Below are 23,741 nucleotides of genomic sequence, written 5' to 3'. Positions count from 1 at the left end.
TGGGCAGTGCACCTCAGTGCCTGAGCACCCTCTCTGTGAGGAAGGGCTTCCTGAGACCCAACCTTCCGGGCCACCTGGGCACACTACTGGCTCGTGTTCAAATTGGCTTATTTACAGACATTAAACAGTTACCATGGGGTGGGTTGTTTTGTACATCTGTAAATCTTTAACTTTCTATTGTGTGGGCAAGTGCTAAATGCTGATACAGAGACAACTTCCCCTCATGGCGATAAAAATTCCAGAAAACAATCTGTCAGAGAAAATGTCTATTTAGAAAAAAATCCTGGTACTTGTGTAAGGGAATACATCTACTTTATTTATCTATTTAAGTAAATACTTCCAGAAGGAATTTAGTAAGAACCACAAGAAGAAAGCATTGAAAAGTACTGTCTCAGTCAGAACAATAACATTTGGAAATCTTTCCATGTCAGGCAGTCTCAGGATGCAAGAGGTATACTGGCCTGAGAGTATCAACACTAGCAATGCATTTAAAAGTTTAAAATCTTCATCATTTTTGTCTTTGCTGTAAAGCTAGATTTAGTCTTTTCTTTCTGAGCATTTTGCCATTTGTACAACTGCATGACAGTGTCGATAACGCACCAAGTGCAAAGAAGAAAAGAGTAAGAAAAAAATAAATTTGAAATGAGCTCTCACTTGTGTGTGCCAATCTAGCCAAAGTTCAATGCCTGCATTTTTAAAGACTGGAAACAACACTTTAAATTTTTCTACAAACCTTCAATTCTGATTTTGGAAAGGATGGAGGAAGGAATCTAACAGTCTGAATCACAACTGCACCATTGCAATTTGTCAAAGAACAGAAAAAAGGGGCAATAATAGATCACAGCACACAATAAAGGAAAGCTTTCCAATTTACTGTTGCTAAGATGTCAGTAAAATAATGCTGGTGTTGCTTTGTGTTTTTGTCTAATTGCACACGGCAGAACTGTTCAGCCGTGCTCTCCGAAACACTAGTGTTTGGTTTTCTCGGGAGAGCAACCAGTTTTCCAAATGTGATGCATCACCCTTTAAAGCCATCTCTTGCCTCTACATATTCTATGTATTTACAACAAGTAGCACCTAGTGTAGTCCACTTTATACAGCATGAGCAGGCCCTACACCAAACTTTCAAATCATGTCGTTCACAGACCTGCTTGGCTGCTGATGGCCAGGGAGGTGGCTGGTGAATCACTTGCCTGACCAACAGAGCAGCACCGACCACCAGTCAACATATTAAGGACCAAGTCTTGAAACATTCTCTAACTCCACAATGTGAAAAATTAATAGTTTTGGCAAGAATTTCAGTGCAGACCCCCTCCCAGGATCACGTAGGATTTCTAGAGGAAGCCTGGCCCACTTTGGTTAGAGCTAGACTTGCTGTTGAACCCCGTCTCCCTGTCTGCGCTGAACAGTTCCAGTAGTCAAACCACAAGGTGTATCACAGAAGAGGTGGTCAGCTGGGGAACCACGGCCCAGGGAGACCTTAGCCACTGGATCAATTGCTTCCACAAGATTTAAAAATCAAGGCAGCCATTCAACATTGACAGCTGCTTCTGTGGAACCTTCCAATGCATGTAACAATACTAAGCAGAAATACATATTTTAAAATTTTCTTCTGACTTACGGTGAAAACAAGCAAGTGTAGGTATTTTATAAGGGACAGAAATACCAGATTATGTATTTATTTTAAAATATTCAGGCTCATTTGGGTGTTACAAATCCTGCAGTAACAGTTAAATGACTAAGGCCTGAGGAACGTATCTTCTTTCTCTAATGATCTAACTGACAATTGGGTTAAACAAAGACTAAGTACAAAGCAAAGTGATTAGGAATAACTCTGTGCATTTTGAAAATCAAGTATTCCTAACTTTAAACTTCAGAAAAGAGACTAATAATTACTAGTCAGTGAAATAACCCTCCTGCATGAGGAACATTGTACATTGCTTCTCTCATGCTAACAACTGTCATCAGACCACATCTGGACTCAGGCCAGATCAAAAAAATAAGGGAGATATTTCAAATTTATTTGCAAGACTGTTGTATCTTTTAAGATCAACACCAAAGCCCACAGCTAGAGCAGTGCAGGTGTTTAAAATAAAAATTATATACTAGTTTGCCTTACTTTAGGCAAATTTGGAATGTTAGGAGTTAAATAATGCCCTGGTAAAGCAACACAAATCAAGTTCTATTTATTTGCATGTCCATTCTTTTCTAGTGAAGCCTCATCACAGCTGTGCAAGAAAAAGGAAAATCTCCAGGATGACAAAATTCTATGCAAAGTACCTATCAAGGTCTGTGGAAACAGACTAGGATCGCACAGGCACACATTGAGCTATCATAATCACTCTGAAGAAAATATAAAACACAGGAGGGTCACATGAACAAGCAATATTCAACATTGCTAAAAAGTCAAGGTAAACTGAATATATCTGCAAAATTAATATATGTTGGTAAAAAACCCCAAACAACTCAACAAGGAAAGCACCAAAAAAACCCCAGATCAGAAAGATCTACTTATTTCAAATAAATTTATGAAAGGACCAGTTAAAGACTCTGTGCAAAAGCAAGCAGAAAGTGTAAGCAATTCTACAATAAGAGCAGTTCTTCAGATGTTTGCCACAACATGCCATTAATTCAGTTATAAAATTTTCTTTATTTCTATATTTTCTTCAAGTCATTTGAAAGCAAGTTATTTGATGTAAAATTGAAACAGAAGGCTATATTATCGCTGCACTCACAGCATTGTTTGCACAGCCTCAAAATATCATGTGATAAGAAAAAACATGCTTTTTTAAAAAAAAAATTAGCAACTCAAAGCAGCCAGTGATTCACTTAAAAATACGTGCCTTTCTGACTGACTACTATTATTTCAATGTATCCTTTTCCTTTGTAATGCTACTGCCTCGAGCATGAAACATACCAGCTGAATCCCATATGAGTACTTCCCTGAAGGAATACACTAACTACTTCAGATCAAAATACTGCACAGATGAAAAGTTCTACTGAAGATAATGATTAATGCTCCCTCTGCTCCAGATGAAATCCATTTACAATATACTCAGAGCACATCTGAAGGAAACCATCACTCTCATTCTTGGCAGATAATTAAATGTGACTCAGTGAAATTTAGCTATGAAATATTCTGAATACCTGTGGAAGCCCATTAAAATCTTGTCTGATTTTATTCCCATTAACAATAAGCATTACATATTTCCTCATACAGAGCAAACAAAGGACTCGTGGGTTAAACCACTCAGACCAGCACTTTTCAGTTATCATACCAATAAAATAAAGCTCTCTAGAAAGGTGAAATTTTGGCTGTTCACTTTCAGATGAATGACAAAGGAAAACGTGTAAACTGCTGAAGAATATGCTCCAGAAAGTGCTCACTAAAGATAACCAGCCTTTGCGAGCAGTACTCATTCAGGCATGTGACAGATCCCGACTCTGCAGCCACATACCCAGAAGAGAACTTGGCTTGATCCTGCAGGGCTTCTGCACCAAAAAGAAAACGCACTTGGCAGCCAAACCCAACTCAGCCGCCCAGAGAGCGAACATGAGACCTCTGTTCCTCCCTCTACTTGCTCCTGCCCATCTGCATGGCGGTTCTCAAATGGACTCTGGCTATGAGTGGGTGGCTCATTCCACCTCTGATCTGGTGTACCTAGGCTGCACTGCTGCAGGGGATAGATTTAGGAAGCAGTTCACCTGCCTATAAAAAAGTCCAAAACCCAGGAGGATGGATGATGCCTGCCAGGACTGTTCCATGCAGACCTAACTATGGACCTCAGCTGCTGTGGTGTCTGATTTACAGCAGTTCATACAGGAAGAAAGTTAAGGAAACCATGGCTTATTCTTTATACTGGAAATGAAATACATACTCAAATACATCACTGGAGAGACTAAAGGATCCCCAGATTCTTATTTCACATGTACCCAAAACAAGCTTTAACATGGAGACAGGCCACATAAATCCCACTATCTTAGTGCTGGACAAGAGGGAAGAGCCATAGTTTGAAGTATCTTTGACAGGTTCTGTCACTGGGCAGGCAGAGCCTCCTATTTCTGCTATTTTGCCATACAGTGACCATGTTTTTATGTAGCAAAAGAGGGTAAAACTTTTACTTTGTTTGGATCTGTCTTGCATGACTAATGTTAAGAGAAATACTGCTTTGCAGTTTTAAACCTGACATTTTGCAGACAATTTATTCAAAGAAAAATACCTGTACACTCAAAGTGTGAATAATTAATTTCTCCCGAGGCCCAAAGGAATAGCATGCCTGGGTTGGAATCAGGAACTCTGAAGGACTACCAGGATAGGTGTCAGGGTCACCAGGACATGGCTTCAAGACCAACAGTCGGATATTAATGTGGCACACGTCTCACCTGCTGGAAACTATATGATGAGAAGAGATGATGGAAGAATCTCTGTTGCTAACAGTGAAGAGGCTAACAAAATCTAAAATCCTGAGGCACAGAGGGGGTCAGCGGTGGGCAGCACGCACAGGCTTCGTGCCTTTTTCGTTCTAACTAAAGGGCATGGAAATACTCTCTCCTCATTGACTAACACAGATTGGCTTCCTCTGAAAAGACCATCTTGTGTTGCTACAGTGCATTTCCCCGTGAGCCTTCTCTCGATGAGGGTTCATCTCCAATATAACAGTGTGTTCTTTAGGATTTAGGATTTGTTACAACAAAGTAACAAAACTCAGTAATTTGTTCTTTGAGGACCAGAGGCCTTAGGCTCCCTCTTAAAAAAGGTAGGAATATGAAGCCTTGGTTTGAGGAGATATGCTCTCAGCTTTATTGTATCTTCTATGTCCAGAACCACCATCACTGCTAATATATACCTTCCATACGTATTTTTGAAAATAATACTAAAATATAACCATTGGAGGAGGCTGATTAAAGAAAAAAACCCTGCATTTCTTGCTTTCATCTCTCCAGCAAACATGTATGTCAGCTTCTGTGTAGGCTTCCACAGTACTATACAGTTCTTATGCAAATGCCCTGCTAGATTCAAGTGCTTGGCAATGCTTCCTATTTAACTGGTATTTATTCCTTGCAAATAAAGTTACTTTGTAAGAGATGAATATGCAGCCAAGCTTGGAAAATCCCATTGTACACATGCTGTAGAATTCATGAATGGAAGCGTGCCTGACATATCCCATGAGCCTCATTCAAGGTGTCATCCATAAGATCTGGATTCGAAAGAAAGCAAACCCTCATGACATTGGCAAATGAACTACTTTGTATTCAAAGACTCTGTATATTAATATATCACATTAAAAATTTATGAGCTAGAATATTTTGTACTTTACGGAGGAGCATGAATTCATTGGATATGACCGAATAAAAAGTATTTTCTAATTCAAAGTAAGAAAATCTTCTGTGACGCAAACCCATTTATATTTGATTTTTTGTAATATAGAACAAAACACAATTCAATTTACCACTATTGGGCGATTTCTTACCTCAGGTCCAGGAGGACCCAATGGTCCTTGGGATCCGGGATCTCCAATTTTGCCCTTAAAAAAATCCAAAGAGTTATGTATTTTTTTAATTATAAACTATTTTAATAACAGATGGTTATGAAGATTTTAAAAACATTTTTCAAAAAGTCAGCAAAAACATTAAGATGACTTTTACACTAAATAGGAAATTTTATAATTGTCTGTCCTTGGATTCAGCTGAGGGTAAAGCGAGGTAACCCTATCAAACGTCTTTTCTGCCTCAACTTTTATAAATCCAGCAGAAGTGGCAGCACTGCACAGGTGCCTTTAAAGTTGCTAAAAATCAGTGAATACTGGAATTCATGACTACTCCCATCCCTGTGAGAAATGACAGGCTATTATTAGTGAGATTTCCCATGTTCTTTCCAAATCCAGTTAGCCCAAATGGTCATACTGGCAGCTCCCAAAGCTCTCAGTAGATTTGTTTCAAACATTTCCACATGTCTATTCCTGCACAAAGTGACTGTCACAGAATACCTAATACCCTAAGCACTCTCATATGAATATCTGACACATATACTGATCTCTGTAAAAAAAAATCTCACATGCTAGGATCTGACTCACTAACCAGTTACTAGAAACAGAAGTACCTTAGGACTTATTCTTTGTGCATTTTGAATTAGGTAGCTTCTAGCAGATTACATGCACTGTGAACGTAAACCACAAAGCAGTATCAAATATAAGAACAATATGGTGATATACTGAGAGAAAAATCTGTGTGTAAACTTACTGGAGGTCCTGGCTTTCCTCTGACCCCTGGAGGTCCTGGTAAACCAAGAGCACCCTGAAAAGAGAAAGCTATTAAATACACATGAAAATGTATTGTTATGTTATGTTGGAGGCAACAAATCGCTACACTTTACCACTTGAAACAGGCTTCAAAATAACTCTGCAGGATAAGAAATGTCTTTGAACATTCAATTTCTAGCAAAAGGGTTCTCACAGGATGTGCTGTATCGGTGACTTTGGATGTACTAGCCAAACAGGAAAGAAGATACTTATTTATCTCAGTTTCACAGTATGAAGGAGTGCCAGACCATGTGCTGCTGCCCATCACAGCTGGGTCAGGTGAGCTGCAGGTGAACCTCAAGGTTCAGGGGAAAATCATCTTTCACAACACTGTCTTAGCAGGTTTCAGATCATACCATAATTCTTTTCTTGTTTGAATCATCTCTGAAGACACAGCAGGCAGAATTCTGCCCATGCTCTTTACTTGTCTGTGTTCACTACTATCCATAACTTTTAAGTAGCACAGCAGTTCTTAAAAATGTTAATTCACTGATATCCAGTAACTTTTACTACTGCATTCTCATTTTATGAAACTGACTTGTTTCATTTTAAAAAGACAAGAATCCTGACAAAACTGATGAAATTGGATAATTATCTAAAATTATCTATGCAGTTTATAATGCAATTACAAATTACCTTGTCTCCTGGGTACCCCTGGTCTCCTGGCTCTCCTGCAAGGCCATGTTCACCCTAAACAACACATTATTTAATACAGACATATGTTGGCTTAAAATGGGGTAGTTACAAGAATTAGAAAATGAGAAAAATTAATTCAATATTCAGTATTTCATATTAACACAGATCTTTGAATGACAGTGCAAGATGTTGCACTGAAGCACCCCCACCAGGAAACTCAACAGACAACAGTGCTGGATATCGTTATGCCCAGTAGTAAGTACTCTCTCCAGAAGTATGTTTTTCTAAAGTATGAAATAATGAAACTGAAGTAAGTTTAAAAAAATAAAAGTCAGAACAGAAAAGAAATAAAAACGAAAAAAGGACAGCTTTGTCAAGTACATTTTTCCCCAAGATTTAATGAAAAGAGTCTGGAAGACCTATATATCTCTAAGATAATGGAAATATTTAAATCACCTTATCACCTTTCATTCCAGGCTGTCCCGCACTTCCAGGGAGACCCTATTAAAATGAAGAAAACAAAAATGCCATGTTTGTCTTAATATGGAAATCAGCACAGGCAGCAGTCTGTGGGATCATTTAGCACCGTACCGTGGGCCCCGGAATTCCCGATGGTCCACTTGGTCCTGCTGGCCCAGTGCCTCCCTATAAGACAGAAAGAGAGGTGACTGCATTCAACATTTGATGAAATGGAGTAACTTAAAGACTGGTAACAGAATGTGGAATTTTCTGCACCACAGAGAGAAATCAAAAAAAGAAAAATCTTTCTCAGGCTAATTTGCTGAGGAAAAAAGTATTCATATTATAAGCTGTCTCTTTACGGTTCACAACCACATCAGCAGAACCATAAGAAACCAAACTTCCCTCTTTTCCTGCAGGACACGTATTCAAGAGAAGACAGCAGTGCATTAGTCAATGCAGAACAAGAAATCTTTCTTTTGTACTGAGCGGGACATTAGTGGCTATTCCCTCTGTCCTTAGGGTTACAGAGCACCACTGCTCTGTAAGCATTGGACTTGGCTTAAAGGAACTATTCTGTCTTGAGTAGTGCCAGAAAAAGTGACTTGGACTAGGATTTTTCATCTCTTGGTGACTTCTACAAGTTAAAAAAAAATAAAAAAATTTTAAACCCAATTATATCCTTCCAAAATACTAAGTGTAAAAACTTAACCTAAGTTCTGACAGGTATGCTAACATCTATTCTCAGGTACCTCCAACCCCCTTACTACATGCCTCCTTTCTGGGATTGACCTGGACAGTTTTATGGCCTGAAAAAGAAAAATGAAACAGAAATGAAAAATATTTAGAATCTTAAGACCAACACCCCAACACAATAATATTAATGAAAGATGGTGAGCTAAACATAAAATGTTTTAATGATAGCTAAAACTATATTACAGAGGGAGAAGTCTGCCTAGTTTCTGCCTCTTCTACCTGCAGAAATAGAACCCCACCAGCGTCATAACTCTGCAGTTATGCAAGAATTTAGCAACAAATATAGATACAGATATCTTTTGCCACTTGCTAAAAGTGACATGGAAAAGAGGAGATGGACACCTACTGATTTCCAGCTCAGCACATGTTCATTATTCTCTGGAGACTTTCAGCAATGTTAGCAAAATCATTCTTCTACAGCCATCATGAGACTCATGGCTCACTGAAGAAAAAAGAAGACTGATGACTTAGCATCTCAACAGTGCTTGGTAAAGCTCCCAGGAAAATTGCCACTCTATACTGCTTTAGCTCTCCATGACTGCTTAAATGATATATTCTGTCATGTTAGCTGATGCCAAGATAAACTGTTTACATTGCTGTCTCCTACTTGGACTATCTATTCTAGTTCAACAAGGCATTTCTGTATTAATGATAATGTACATTGAAATGCATACTTATGGTAACAATAGCAATGATTGAAAAATCACAGAGGCACGCTGAGCTGGAAAATTTAGCTTACAAAAGCAGTGGGAAGAAGTTCCAGAACAGCTTTACAAAATTCAGGTTGGTGAAACCTCTGTCACAGTCTCCAGTGATATTGGCTGACCTAATCGACAGCAAAGGAACTACACAAAAACAAAACTGAAAAATTATCTCACTGATAAGAAAAATGTTGAATTAGTAAATCTGTTAGCCTTTTAAATCATCCTCTGTCTACAACCGCCTTGCTATATGTTAGCACATGTTCATCAGCTTGGTTAAAACTTGCTGATGCACAGAAAATAAAAACTACTTCAGCTACATAAAGTACACATTTCCCACCACTACTATGTGACAAGTGAAATTAAAATCAAATTGCTTTTACCTGTCAAAAATATAAGACACCAGAAAAGGAAAACTTACATTTCTGATATCACTTGTTTGGTTTTATTTTTATTTAAGGAAAAAAAATTCGTCAGGAGAAAAGCTAGCTCTGATAACTGTAGTTGTACATTTCCTTAAAGTCTTCTGGCCTTGCAAATCTTGAGTGACTGACTGCTTAGCCAGCCAAAACTCTGAACTTGGCAACAGCTTTCTATATTGAAAAAAACACAGAAGGAAGGAATTTTTGGCCTCAGCTTGCTGACGCTGCTCACTTCGCCATTTTTCTTGTAACCAAATACAAAAATATAATTGACTCTTGACACTGCATACTGCTGGGCCAAACAGGCTACTTGAATTAATGCTGCTGGTTTCTGCCAGAATAATATACTTAATTTCATATCCAATATTGTTTCAATATTCAATAATAATATAATGTGTTCTAATTGACTAAGTATTTTAGAACAAAAATTGAGGTCTCTAGTTCTTTACTCAGTTTTGGATGACCACTAGCATCTATCTGAATAGGGCCCATGTGAAAACAGAGGCCGGGGTACACACACCCATTTGGAAAGCAGATGCGGTCAAGGAACAGGGCTGCACCACTCAAGCTGTACTTGGGGATGCTGAGGTCATGCAGGAATTCTGCTGCCGTCCCTTGTAAAGAAGCTTGGGGACAAAAGCAAAGCTCCTCCAATTATCTTATCGACTGGGAAAGTGGGAACCAGAGTAACTAATACAATGCAATGCAGAGACACAGAGGCGTGCATAGTAGTAAATTTAACTGATGATGCCTATACACTGTGTTAATATCCACAAAAGACTTAATACTACCAGATACTGATGTCATCTTTTGCGACATTCCAACCTTATTTTGATAACCTTATCTAGATAAGTCTATACATTTTTTTTGTTCACACATTTGTCATCCCAAGCACTAAACTATATTAAGACCAGAAGCTCATTTGCAAAAATTAATTATTCTGCCTCCAAAAACATCGTTGTTTTTCAGCATAGATACATACGTCTCAGATACAAACACGAAAGTGTACGGACCAAAGGAGCTCTCTCCTCTATAAAAGACCCCTAATTCCTTGCAGTCAAATGGAGCTCCAGCAGATGATGTAAAGTTACCAACAAGTCTGGGAGTCAAGCTCCGATTCCAGCAAAAGATATGAATATCTTCAGTGAACTCCTTGTAAAAGTCCTGTTCCAAATTGTCACATTCCAAAACTAAAAACTATACACAGGAGGAACTAGCTTAGCAATTGCCCATAATGAAGAAAGAAACGTCAGCTTCTGTACTTTACTCTCTTGTCTTTACTTTGAATACAAATTATGTAGCGTGCACAGGCTCACGATCAACGCTCTTTCACAGCTGGAGCTGTGCAAGGGTCCCACATACAAACAAGAGGTGGCAGGCCACTCAGATGGAGTTCACAGGCAAAACAATTACCGATTTCATGCTGGTCAAAATCTAAACATGACATAAAAATGTTTTTTGGTTGTTTTTTTTCAATAAATAGATCTCATGGTTATGTTTCAGCTATGTACAAGTGGTAAAAGTTTTGGACTGGTGATTGAAAATAGCTTCTATATTGCACAAAAAAATATTGACATTCAATCTCTGGGTAAGTGACTGCAGCTCAGCAACACAGTAAATGGAGTTTTGACAATGCAAACATTTATGCACATGAATTCTAGGAAGGGCTAAACTGATAACTAAGATTTAGTCAAAATAATCAGTAACATTTTTTTAGAAGCAATATATAGTAGACTTTTTTAAAAACCACAGATACATTTGTACAATTATCAAAGTTCCTGAGACAAAATTTCAAAGAAAGAAAAGCAAACTGTACATCAAAGCAAATTCTCAAGAGCATAACCTCTAGTCTCATGAGTGGTTCAATTGGCTCAAATGTGTCAATTGACAAGAGCACAACGAGTCACACCTGCATGATGAAGGCTGGAAGCCACAGAGGTTCCCTGACCAAACCTGTGGGTCTTGACTATAGCAATGCCATAACAATCCCAACCAGGCACCAAGGGATTATTTATAGCCCCATAATTTGTAACGACCATGTAATTAAAACGATAATAATGAAACTCAATTGTCATACTTCCAAGAAAAAGCTAGATGACCACCACTGTAAACAACTAAACTGTCAAGAATGTTTCAGATCTCCAGATATTAAAAAAAGCCCACTGGAGGCAATCCTGGCATTCTTAATTCAAGTGTAAATATGCTATTTTCTCCCACACATTATGAACTATGACATGGCTGGGTAGCCAGTCTTGACTGAGCCAACATCAAAAGTCAAATCCAGGTTTTCTGTCAGTAAACACATGAATTACTTAAAATAAAGGAGAAAGACTACACAGTATGCAAGTATCAGCCATTCCCATCTCCTGTAGGATCATTCATGTCACAGAGCTTCTCTGACACAGCTGTATTTATACAACTACAGCTTGCAACTCCATGATCAACATCACAACCTTATTCTAAAAACATTTTTTAAAAAAGAGATACTTTATAAAAGACAAAGTAATTTTTTTAGGAATTAATTCTGTTTAGAATTTTGTAGCCATGTACAAGAATGAATGAGGGCAACGGATGATGTTTTGAAGTATTACACTTTTTCAAAATATAACACTGGCTTTAGGGGTATAAACCAGAAAACCTGATTATTTCAAATAAAAAACTTGGGCACACCAGGTCGGAAATAAGAATACAAATCCAAACTAAGTATAGAAGTATTCCATAACAGCAATATGACAGCAGTTTTGTAGAGTGATTTTAAATAAAAACATGGCTCACTAAACCAAAATCTGTTTAAATCCCTGGATTCTTGTATCTGCTTTTATTATTTCAGAAGCATACAACACAAATGTTCTAATGAAGCCACATCAAAGTAAGTAATGAAAGCATACTCACCCTTAGCCCTGGAAATCCAGGAGGACCAACACCACCAACAATTCCCTTCAAAGAAAATGAGTTTTAGATTATATGAATTTTACTATTTAAAAAAATTCCCAGTGATAAGATAAACAAGAGTGATCTGCGAAGGAAGTCAGCTGGGATTTTTATGCAGTTCCTGAAGAATGGCAGCTTATCACTGTTCAAGGGAACATGCTTATTAAAATCCCCAACTGCGGAATTAGATCTCAAGATATTTACATTATAAAATCATTCCTGCATTACCAAGGAATATGAGATTCATTACCATGGTATTTGAGGTGGGAAGAAGAAAAAAGATTTTCTTGGGGGTGGGAAAAAAAACCTGCATAAGAATTCATTAAGATTCCTTTGAAAGATAAATAGAACACGGGCTCAGTTCACAGAAGGACCTTCGCAAACTAAAGGCTACACTTTATATGAAAAAATTATTTCTTGATACAAACTACAGTGTTTGTACTTCTCCATAGAGGCAACAAATTCAACAGTACTCTGCTGCTGCCTCTGCTGCACTCCGGTTTAACTCAGCAGAGGCTAAAATTCTAAACACTGTGGAAAACAGTTGCCACGTTTCTTCACCCTGCATATAAGGAGTATTGCTGCCCTCCAGGTGAGCGTGCTGTGCACGGGCTGTCCCGCCACCTGGGACCTGCGACTCGATGGATATCATACACAGAGCTCACTGCAGCCCATCGGCACCCACAGTGAAGGGGATTTTTTGCTCAAGCAAATCCAAGCCCATTCTACCGCTGCCCAACAGGGCTGCTGAGCGCGGCACAGAGGACATCATCATGCTCTGCTCCTTCCTCCGGTGCCTACGCATGTTCTTCAGCCTGCTCCAAACTAACCACAGGGAAAGCTGAGTGTTCTAGCCACATCCTCCAAGGCAGCCTGACATCCTCAGAGAGAATTGAGAGGGTGTTGTAGAAATAGAGGATGGCATTACTCTGTTAAGCAGAAGAAATTAGGCGTGGAGACAAATGTCCTTAGTGTCAAGTCAGCACATGGGGAGAAATGTCTTCCCTTCGAGTTCCTGCCACCACAGGCCTCCCAGGCAGCCTCTCCACTGCCAGCTCACCAACAGGCTCTGTAAATATCCCATTAACATTGCAGCCCCCTGCAGCTGCAGCGCTGGCTCCTTGCCTGAATAAGCCCTGCAGGGTGAATTTTGGGGAAGGAAGGGAGAGGAGTTGCTGCCTGTCTGAGAAGGCAGTAAGATCAGCAGCTGTCTTGGCAGATTAGAAGGAACTTGTTTGCAAATGCTTGCAGGAAAACAGGCTTCTTTGTAAAGTACACGTCTGTAAATTCAGATCCAGGTTTTCTGAACTTGTTTCTAGTAAAGTTGTTCTGCAGATCTTGTGGGAAGACAATATCTGTTTTAGCAGGAACGGAAGGATACTTGGTACTACCAGGAGGGGAAGGAAGGACTAATCTTTTTACATAATTTGCAAAGCAGCTGGTGACACTCAACCCCTCAGAGGGCTTTCAAGTCAAAAAGCACCATATCAACATCACCTGACATGCCCACAAGGGAAACTTTGCCTCAGGGACCAGAAACGCAAAACAATTTGTTTTGCTATGATCCAAAATGCTGACACCAAATGTTGATAACTCACCAGAAAAACTCATGTAAGCTTTTCTAAAATAAGCTTTTAAGATTGATGTCAGGAAAATACAGGCCTCAAAAAAGGAGACCACCTCTGCCCAGTTGCTGATGCTGGTCCATATGAGAGCAACCTTAGACAGAAAATGATAGGAGTTTCCAAAGGAACATCCAACAACAAAAGCAGATTAAAATCCGCTGCTCTTTTGCCCAGCACTTATTGCTGTTCTCTTATCTGGCCCAAATCCCTTTCAGTGGTTTCTCGTATCAAAGGAAACCTGAGCTTTGAGTCTGCAGCCAGAGTTTCTCTACCAATACAGCAAGACAGCAAAGCTTCTTTGAGAGCAGCCAGTGAAGTGATGAGACTGTGCCACAGTCTGAATACCATACCATGAAAGCACTTCAGCCTGCACACACTGCCAAGGACAAAGCTGTTATAATGATTATAATGCACTAAATGACATACTAGCATAATTGTGTTCAGTAACATTTCAAAGGATGAAATCAACTATCAAATGCATGAGCATATGAAAACCAGGGGTTTGGCATGCATGCAGAATCCCATTTTGTTAAGGTGATCTTAGAATAATGGTTTAAATAAGCAACACAAGATCATATCCAAAGCAAGAATTTCAGAAGACAAAACATTCATCAGTAATGCAATAAGGACAGCAAGACGTCTGATTCTCAAGGTGGGCAGCACATGCAGCAGTGGAAACTCTGTTCTCTCAGCAGCTTTCTTTTATACTTTCTTTTAGGTATTTCTTTCATACTACTGCGTACTACAGAACTATCCTAGCAATTACCATGGAAGAAGTAACTGTCCAAAATTTTCTTGTGGACTTCAGGACACTGTTTTTGAGGCAAAAGAGTCCCTTCTATTTGGGAGGGGAGTTAATACTGAGTGTTGGAAATTTTACCATGTTAATCAACACACAATTTGATACTTACAGGATTCCCATCTGGACCAGGGGGGCCTCTATTTCCAAAGTCACCTGGAAAACCCTAAAGCAGAAGAGACAATGCTTGTTCTTTATTGTCCAAGACACAAAGGTTGGTGTGAACCCAATTCCTACGGGTATTAGAAATAGGTCATTGGCAAGCAGATTCAGGGAGAAAGATGAAGGAATAGGAAAAACAGAAAGTTTCAGCTGCACAGTTCAAATGAATAGAATAGAGGTATTTTTCTCCTAAAATCATAACCAAAGATATAAATATATCTAACATAATCATAAGGCAAAATCAGTTGATTGAAAGCTTTAATAGTAACATTAAACAAGTACTACTTGAATTGTCTGCTTGGTGTCTCTTTTCCTATTTAATATTTTTACTTTCATTAATGTAGTGGGGGACATGCATCATCATACAATCTTACATGAATTGCAGAGTCAGGATGTGACAAGGAGGTGGAAAATTCATATAATAAACCAAAGTAGTTGAAGCACTGCTTAAGCTGTATTTGGCTTTAGTAATAACTTAAACCAAAATTCCATTCAAGTTAAGGCAACTTTTTATATATACATATACGCATACATGCTGCTAAAAGTATATGTTAAAACAACTTAATAGGCTCTTAATTCCCATCATCAGGCATTATACTGTGAATTAATCTGAGACATGCTCACTGTACCATCTTTTGGTTGGACTTTTTTTTTCTGCATTCTTCTGCAAATCCAGGAAAGCAAAAGATAAGGATGCCTCACACAGCAACAACATTTTTATTCAGGATTTAATTATGGGACCCATAACTAAGAATCTACAGTCATTACTGTAAGATCTGACAGTACAGGTCTTTATCTGTCTTATCATTTAAACCACAGAGGTTCACAGGATAATGGTCAATAAAGCAGATTTCATCAATTTTCAGTCTGTACACCACTGGCCAAATGTTTTGCACAACTCTGAAAACGTACTGTAATATTTCACAGATGCAAAATGGGTATTTGCCAATGCCTATTTTTTTAAAAGCTACCTGTTGATAGGATGTAAGCAAAGATTAATTTACTACTCTTCCCTTAACAGCATAAAATTTTGGTTGTAATGCCTACCATTTTAGACTTCAGAAGAGGCAGAATTGCAATAAAACACATGAATTTAGGGGGCCAGTTAGCTCAGTCAGTTGAATGTGGCCAAGGTTGTGGGTTTTATTCCCGTTCGGTCCCCATGTGTTGCCTGATCTAGTTGAGAGGTGGCATCCCTGGCGACAAGGAGGCTGGATTAAAATGATCTCTAAGGTCCCTTCCAGCCTAGGCCATTCTATAATTCTATGAATATCAATTTAAACAAACAAAACCCAAACAAATCCACACAAATGAGGCATCAGAAGTGAAATGGAGGATGCAACGGGACAGTTTTACCAGCCACCAGATCGTAGATGCAGGTCACAGATGATGGCTTCTATACAGCAGAAACCCAGCTGTTACGGCAGGGACATATTACACACAGGCATCATAATCCCACTCTCAACAGCGTACTGCTAACTTGTACTGATAAAACTATCTTAGTGAGTAGAAAAATGAAAGGAAAATGCAACATAGTACAGTCAGAAAAGTAATATAATAATACTGTTGTGCAACATTTTTTAAAATTACATTACAGAGATATTATAATTTAAAATTACTGCAAAATATACAATGCACAACTATTCATAATTTTAATATAAACAAAAACCTGAACTGCTTTTACAGCTACAATGGACTTGATTAATAAACTCTTCGTGTAATTTACAAGGTCTGTTCTGTCACATTCACCACTGCCTAAAACTAATGCCATATAGAAGAAAACTGTGCTAAAGCATTTCTCCAAACGTGATAAAACTATGTATGTTAAAGTATTATGCATCATAAAACAGGACAAACAATTCATTAAAAATACTGCAGAACCACTCAAATTTCATATTGCAAGCATAAAATGAAAGAAATTGAATAGATATGCTTTTACAATGACATATTTTCTTTAAAGCATATTTTATGCAAAATTAATTTAAAATTCAAAAAAAACCTCACTGTATAATCTTCACAGTAAAGATTTTAGTAATTGACCTTTTTGTTTCATTTCGTGTGCCAGAGATGTTACCAATACGAATAACTGTTCAACAAACTCACTAAGTAGTAGCATTTTGAATTTTAAGTGTACAATCCCTTGTACCATCCACTTTTCTTATACTTTAATATTACTTTCAAAAAAATGAGATCATATTTTGGATCTATTTTCTTTCGGAAGGATCTCTGCCAGTCAGACAGGGTCATCCCCATCTCCTCCCACCCCGCAAATATTATTGTTGACAGAAATTTTATCCAAATAAATAAGTTGCATCATAGAACACAAAGCAAGGAGCCTGATTTCAGGCACTATGCAATCTCCATGACAAGTTTCCTTTAGTGGCAGTGTCCTGCCCCAAAGCACCAGTTGTTAACTCTGGGACACTGTGTCAAAAGACGTTGTCATCACAGCTGTCAAGAGTCTGGGGTTAAAATAACACTCATTCTCTAAAGCTTGTGATCCAGTGAAGTACTTCAAGCCAGGTTCCCATGGGATTACTCTCCTGGTTTGGTCCCTACATTAGTAGTCTTTACTCAAGTAGAGTACTTTATAGATCATAGAAAGGATTTGGAATGAATCTTGGGATTGAGGAAAGGACAAGGTTACAGAGAAATGAGTACCGAATGAAGGTAACCATGGACATTGCGCAGATGTGCTTTTGGTGCACTGTCACCTACATGAAACCTCCCTGAATTAATTTATATAAATAAAAGTCCTTATCAGAGCACAGTCTGGCACTGATAGAAGTTGTGTTCTTACTGTAAATGAAAAAATAACTGCTTACCACAGCATACACAGCACCAGCCGTTACAGACTGAAACAAGCTACTACACTGACACTCCGAAGCCTCAGTGAAACCTGCCACTGAGAATGAGATTATAGTGGAAAACATGTTTTCAGTCTACCCTGCTGTCACCTCCTCTTCCACACTGAGCACAAGTCCTGCTTTCCATCCTGCTTCTCCTGCTTAAGGCTGCACGCGACTCACCAGCACAACTCAATGCCAACCGCTGCACAGTACAGATGGCACAGATCCCTTCTTGCCCAACACACAAAGTAGCACAAATTACAAGTGAAGTACAAAATAGTCATCAAGCACAGAAGCACCCTGTCTTGCTAGCTGAATAATTAAAAATCAGATTCTCACTTTGATTTTATACCTTAAAAATTTGATAGCAGCTTCAGAAAGAGCAGTCTCTCAATTTAGTGACAATTTTCTCTGCTTGCCTTTCTTTACATCAAAAGGAACTCTATTGAAGGCTAGTGCCTTTTTTGTTGGTGTTGGATTACAGAGAAAACAAAACAAAATTAAACAAAATCCTCCACAATTTTCATAACATGCATCAAGGACTACATGATGGCAATCACACGGCTACTGCTGAACAAGCTTGTTAAGCTAGATGAAAGTCACCCGAACTGCTGAGTGCAACTGAGAGCACGAACTGGAGAATACTATCACAGTTTCCAATCTCAAACCGCAAGCAAGTTAAAATTGGAAAATCCTGGATAGCTTCAAAGACCTAAAATAATAAGGCTGCAGCAAAAACCAAAACACTTGGCACTGAAGATATACCCTAGGAAATATGTAAACCTTCATAATGTATACTTGGCAGATTTGTGTTTATTCTCAGCTGTAGAAATATGTGTTAAGTAGAGGACAGCTTTAATTTGCCATACTCCAGAAATATCAGGCATTCAAATGAACACCAAAAACAGACTTACAAAACTGTACCTTGTGCTAACACTATTTTTACAGAATATATTTATGTGTTTCTGTCATCTTTTAACCCTCAGGTAGCTGATATCTGTAATCAGCCACAAGGCTCACCATGTAGCTCACTCACTTCAAGAGTATAACTCCTATACCCAGTAGTTATAGCCCCCATAGAATTTGCAGTACTGCAAAGTACTAACCGGAAACAATAGCAAGTCATCTAAAGCAATGGTAAAGCTAGCAATTTTTTTCAGCTGATTAAAGTTACAGAGTGCATTACGGGTGCCTTTGCATTGGCAACAAAAATTGTAACAAGTGTTAGAATCCTTTACCTGTCTCCCTTTAGGACCTCTTTTTCCATGGAAACCTGGGATGCCCTGGGAAAGAAATAACCCATCATAAGCATCTTTTCTTTGATAGCTTAAATTCAAGTAATTAAACTTGCATCTGATCGGAAAAGACAGCGGGAGGTGAACTGTCATTTAAAAAAAAAAAAAAAAAAAGTAAAGAATGAGACAATGTTCTGTAACAGGGGAGCAGAAACACAAACTGCTTGTCTTTACTGTGGCCATATCAGAACAACTATGAAGAAGGGTCATATCTTGCTTCCACCAAAGTACATGGCCAGTCATCCTTCGTGCTCAAGAGAAGCAAGAAAAAGCTCAAGCATAGAGTGACAGAGGTTAGGATTTCCATGACTGGTTTTATTGCAAGCATCATTTGAAAACAGACAAATATTAATTACTGACTGAACGAAATTGCTTCAATGAAAAACAGTCATTATGGAGCTTGGTGGCAAGGAAGAAAGATATCCCTAATCCTTGCAGCTCTAAGTTAAATTGAAATAGTAATTTATGCCTGCTCCCCATTTAACTTCAGCACCAGTAAATTTCATTGATTAAACTACTTAGATATGACCAATTTATTTAACTTCCTCCCTCTCAGTTTTACTTTTAGACATGACTCAAATATTTTGTATATTTCCCCCCATTCATACATACATTGTATTTCTATCTAAACGTCAATATTTCCTTAATGTTCCATTAAACCAACCCTTTCTCCTTCAGGTCCTATTTGTCCTGCCACACCTGGAGGTCCAATGAAACCCTGAAAACATAAGAGCAATTCTTGATTACAAGGCCACTTCGCACCAACACTGCTTGTCCCTCAGTAATGACCAGCTGTGGGTTCAAGATCCAGGAATTAAATTTAGGCTCGTTTGAAATTACCAGTGTTGCTCAATCAACTTAAATGTCACTAAGATTTGCTCCCCAAACAAAAGAAAAAAACAATTTTCTATTATAAGGGTACAGAATCAATTAAATAACAAAGTACTAAAAAAGTGTTCCAATAAGACAAAATTGCATTAGAAACCTTATTTATTAGAATCAATGAAATAGGAAAAAGCTGCTGAAGTTAACATTATTCATGAAATACATCAAAAAAAGATGTTTTCATCTTTAATAATGCTGTGTGGTCACTGGTATACACAAGAGTCCTAGAAAGTTTACCTTGTTATAACCAGAATGTTTTTCTTAAAGTTCAGTCACAACATATTTCTCTCCCACCTTCCTCTCGAAGTCAGAAATAGATTCCCTCATACAATCAGTTGTAGGGACACAGAAACATGCTGCTGACTTGGCAGAAATGACAGTACAGCTTGCAAAGGGAGTAGCAGAGATGGATTCTGCACTACCAGATTCAGACTGAGATTGGAAAAAAAATATTATTAGTTACTAAAATAGCATCTCTTGCTTTCATCTTTCTCTATCTCCAATCCTTTGATTGGAACAACCTGGGGGTTTTGGGTTGCATTTTTTTTTTTTTAATTATGAAAGATCATAGAATATCTAATCATGAAGGTTGGAAAAGACCTCTGAGATCATCAAGTCCAAGCATCAACCTAACACTACCATGACCACTAAACCATGTCCTGAAGTACCACGTCTACACATTTTTTTAATGCCTTCAGGGATGGCGACTCTATCACCACCCTGGGCAGCCTGTTCCAGTGCCTCATCACTCCTTGAGTAAATAAATTTTTCCTAATATCCAATCTAGTGCTCATCTTGTCATCCAGCCCTAATGAGAGTAAGGACAACAAAGAAACTTTTTTCTACAGTTTCTTGAAACATCTGAGATTCATAGAAACAGACTATACTTTGATTGCAGGAACGTTCTAAACTTAGAGCTTTAAAGATACTGTTTCATGTTGCTATTCACCTCCATAGCACAGCGGGATGCCTCAACAGGGCTGTGTCATTGCTTTTATTGTTGCTTGCAGAATTCATATACAGGATGTAGCCTTAAGACCTGACAAGTGCTTTTCCCTAAAATTACTCATACATTGGCCATTTTTATCTCTGTGTAAACAGAAAAGCAGTAACTTTTCAGGAATTGACTAGGATCACAATGTCCTGTTGGCTGAAGGAAGAACGAGACAAAATGCACTGAGAATCTAAGCAAAAATAAACTGAAGAAATGTAAATGATACAACCCCTGAAGGTGCAGTATCTGTTGGCACTTGATCCTGACAAACTGATTTTCTCATCACTGTAATGAAAACCGACACAAAAAAAAACCACTCCAAAACCACAGATATATGTTTAAGAAGCTGCTGCAGGCAAAGAATTTCAGTAACCACGCTAAAAACAAAACAAACAACCAAACCCAAATCTACAAAAGCAAATCTAGCATCACAATAAGATTCATTTAATAGATACTTGAGAACACAGTGCACTGCTCAGGAACCTATACAACATTAGCAGAGGGCCTGAAAACACCTAGCAAAAGACTCCTTCAAATACTAGATGCAACCAGCGTAATGCAAGTTTCTAGAAACCTGTGCCTACTGCTTCATGGTGACAGTCACTCTGACAAAATACACACACAGGCATATGTAGGCATGCACATGTGCCTATTAAAAAACAAAACCAAACCAAACAAATTAATCAAAAGCAAACCTGGGGTCAGCAAAGCACTAAGAGATTTCAGTTCCTGGAATATACACGACTACAGTTGAACCATTCTAAAATACCAAGATCATTTTTATGATCTTATCATTTTTATGGTTTTCATGTAACAAGACGGCTTCCCTTCATCAACCTCTGTAGCAGTTACAGATTGCAAATGCCAGATACGGCTCCCTTCTTGACAGTTTTCATTATGGAAGTAATGCTTCAGGCAGGAAACGTCCGCTCCTCTTCACTCCAGCTCTCTCAGTCCCACACTCAGTATCACTTTCTTTCTCTTGCCTGCATGCACTCCAAGGGAGAAGGGCAACAATGGGAGACTACTCTATGCTGCTTATCATGGGAAAAACATTAAATCCTTACAGGTATTTTGAAAGAAACACCGTGTTTTCTCACTTGTAGGTTTTGTAAAGACAGAGTGGTTCAGCATAAAACTGGCAGAGATGAACAAAATTCCTCATCGTCTTTCTTGTGTACTGTATGGGTAAAACCAGACACGCATGCCAAAATGCTTACTTACTCTTAGACCTTTAGGACCTGGGTTACCTTCTGGTCCAGCTAACCCCTATTGCAAAAAGACATGAATTGTACTTCATTTTAAATATGCTCTATTTAAAAGAATCATAACAGCATTTGTTAACTGTAAACTGGCAATATACTCTTTAAATTACTAGGATTTAAATGGGTGTCATCAAGCAGTCACCTGGGACCATGTTCAGAGAAGCCTCCCATTACTTCATGGCTGAAATTTAGACAATGACTGAAGCTTCCTTTATATTAAAATTATTTCTTCTGGGAGGAAGTTTTTTTCCAAACCCAGTGGTCTGGCTTTACAGTGACGTAATTTCACAGGATTCTTCACAAGCTTTTATACTTGGACATGTTTCCAATTATTTTCAAGCTAGTTTCAGAACAGTGTATGTAACTCAAATGCTCCAATCATTTTACATGATTCAAGATAAACATGCTATTTTCCATTACTATACAAAATATTGTAATGGAATTTTAAAACATATAGCCATTACAAACCTAATCAAGTAAAACACTGAAGTATTGGTCAAATTCACCCCTTAAGCAGATAAAAACCACAATGTCAATCGTTGAATTTGGCTCATACATCTTTATATGGGGAAAATAAAAAGGTACAGCATTACTGCCCCATCCAAGTTTAAAAGCGACGAAACTCAACATTACCTAAAGGGCACTAACAGTTAAAGAGGTTTATTTCAAAGTTAAATGTAAATAAATACATTTATATGACTGTAGCTCCAAAAGAGTTAGATACGGTACTTTTGAAAAGAACAAACAAACAAACAAATCCCCCAAACTGCAAAGACATTAGTATAGTTACTGCACCTGCCTGCCAGGGTAACCAACTGCCCCAATATTGCCAGCCATTCCTGGAATTCCCTAGGTGGAAAAAGAAAAAAAAAAAAAGGAAAGAAACAACAAGTAGGTTTAATATCTGCTTTGGAGTTTATCTACCATTTATCTTTTAAGATCTAGTCATATGACACAGGTCATGGAAATACTGCTTTTTGAGCACGTTACACAGCAACACCCTAAAATTTACTCATCATATGTAAGTCCACAAATTGCAGTTACATATCCTTTAAAAACCATTACAAGAAGAGTAGTTGGAATTTTGTGAAATACAACAGTGCAACCCTTACTTACCTAATAAAAACATAGATGCTATTTATAAAAAGTAACTGAGAAGGACTATAGGAGACAGGTGCTTATAAAGAAATAACTGCACTGGTCTTAGCTGTATCTGAACAAATGTGTTTAATGCAATATTTAAGAAGAATCTGTCTCCTTACAAAGCTAAAATTTTTGTTTCTTCCAGAATCAGGCCAGTATGGCACTGGATTAGTCATCGATGTATAGAACTTCCCTCCATCTTCTAATCAAAACCAGAAGTATTTTTTGTTGTTTTATTATTTAACATCTGCACATCTGACCATTTATTTTCAGGAAAAAAAAGTGCTTTTCTGAAACGATGCCAAATGCCAAAGCCCCATCACTGAAAGACTATCTAATATTTCCTTAAGCAGTCATTAATTTCCATTGATTGCTTACATTGAACGGTTATATTGGATTATGCGTTCTTCTATCCTCAATTGCTCATCTGCAGAGTACAGAGTGCTGTGCTTTCAATGCTTACCTGCTCACCCCGTGGCCCCTGCAGTCCCAGATAACCCTTAAGACCCTGCAGGGAGAG

General features: G+C 38.2%; 1 protein-coding gene across 1 annotated transcript in view; it reads right to left on the bottom strand.

Moving 5' to 3' along the window:
* The window catches only part of LOC104270793 (collagen alpha-1(XXIV) chain-like), a gene marked incomplete at both ends in the record, with an annotated part of 64,176 nt that overhangs the window by 15,785 nt on the left and 24,650 nt on the right, over window positions 1–23,741 (bottom strand). Inside the window, 11 exons of the mRNA XM_009865258.1 lie at window positions 5,472–5,525; window positions 6,241–6,294; window positions 6,936–6,989; window positions 7,527–7,580; window positions 12,166–12,210; window positions 14,741–14,794; window positions 19,599–19,652; window positions 20,114–20,251; window positions 22,038–22,082; window positions 22,874–22,927; window positions 23,685–23,729. Coding sequence (XP_009863560.1) covers window positions 5,472–5,525; window positions 6,241–6,294; window positions 6,936–6,989; window positions 7,527–7,580; window positions 12,166–12,210; window positions 14,741–14,794; window positions 19,599–19,652; window positions 20,114–20,251; window positions 22,038–22,082; window positions 22,874–22,927; window positions 23,685–23,729 — 651 coding nt within the window. The remainder of the gene's footprint in view (window positions 1–5,471; window positions 5,526–6,240; window positions 6,295–6,935; window positions 6,990–7,526; window positions 7,581–12,165; window positions 12,211–14,740; window positions 14,795–19,598; window positions 19,653–20,113; window positions 20,252–22,037; window positions 22,083–22,873; window positions 22,928–23,684; window positions 23,730–23,741) is intronic.

This window comes from Apaloderma vittatum, unplaced genomic scaffold (assembly GCF_000703405.1).
Source record: "Apaloderma vittatum isolate BGI_N311 unplaced genomic scaffold, ASM70340v1 scaffold3192, whole genome shotgun sequence".
Classification (NCBI taxonomy): Eukaryota; Metazoa; Chordata; class Aves; order Trogoniformes; family Trogonidae; genus Apaloderma; species Apaloderma vittatum.
This window is presented reverse-complemented; position numbering and strand designations above follow the sequence as displayed.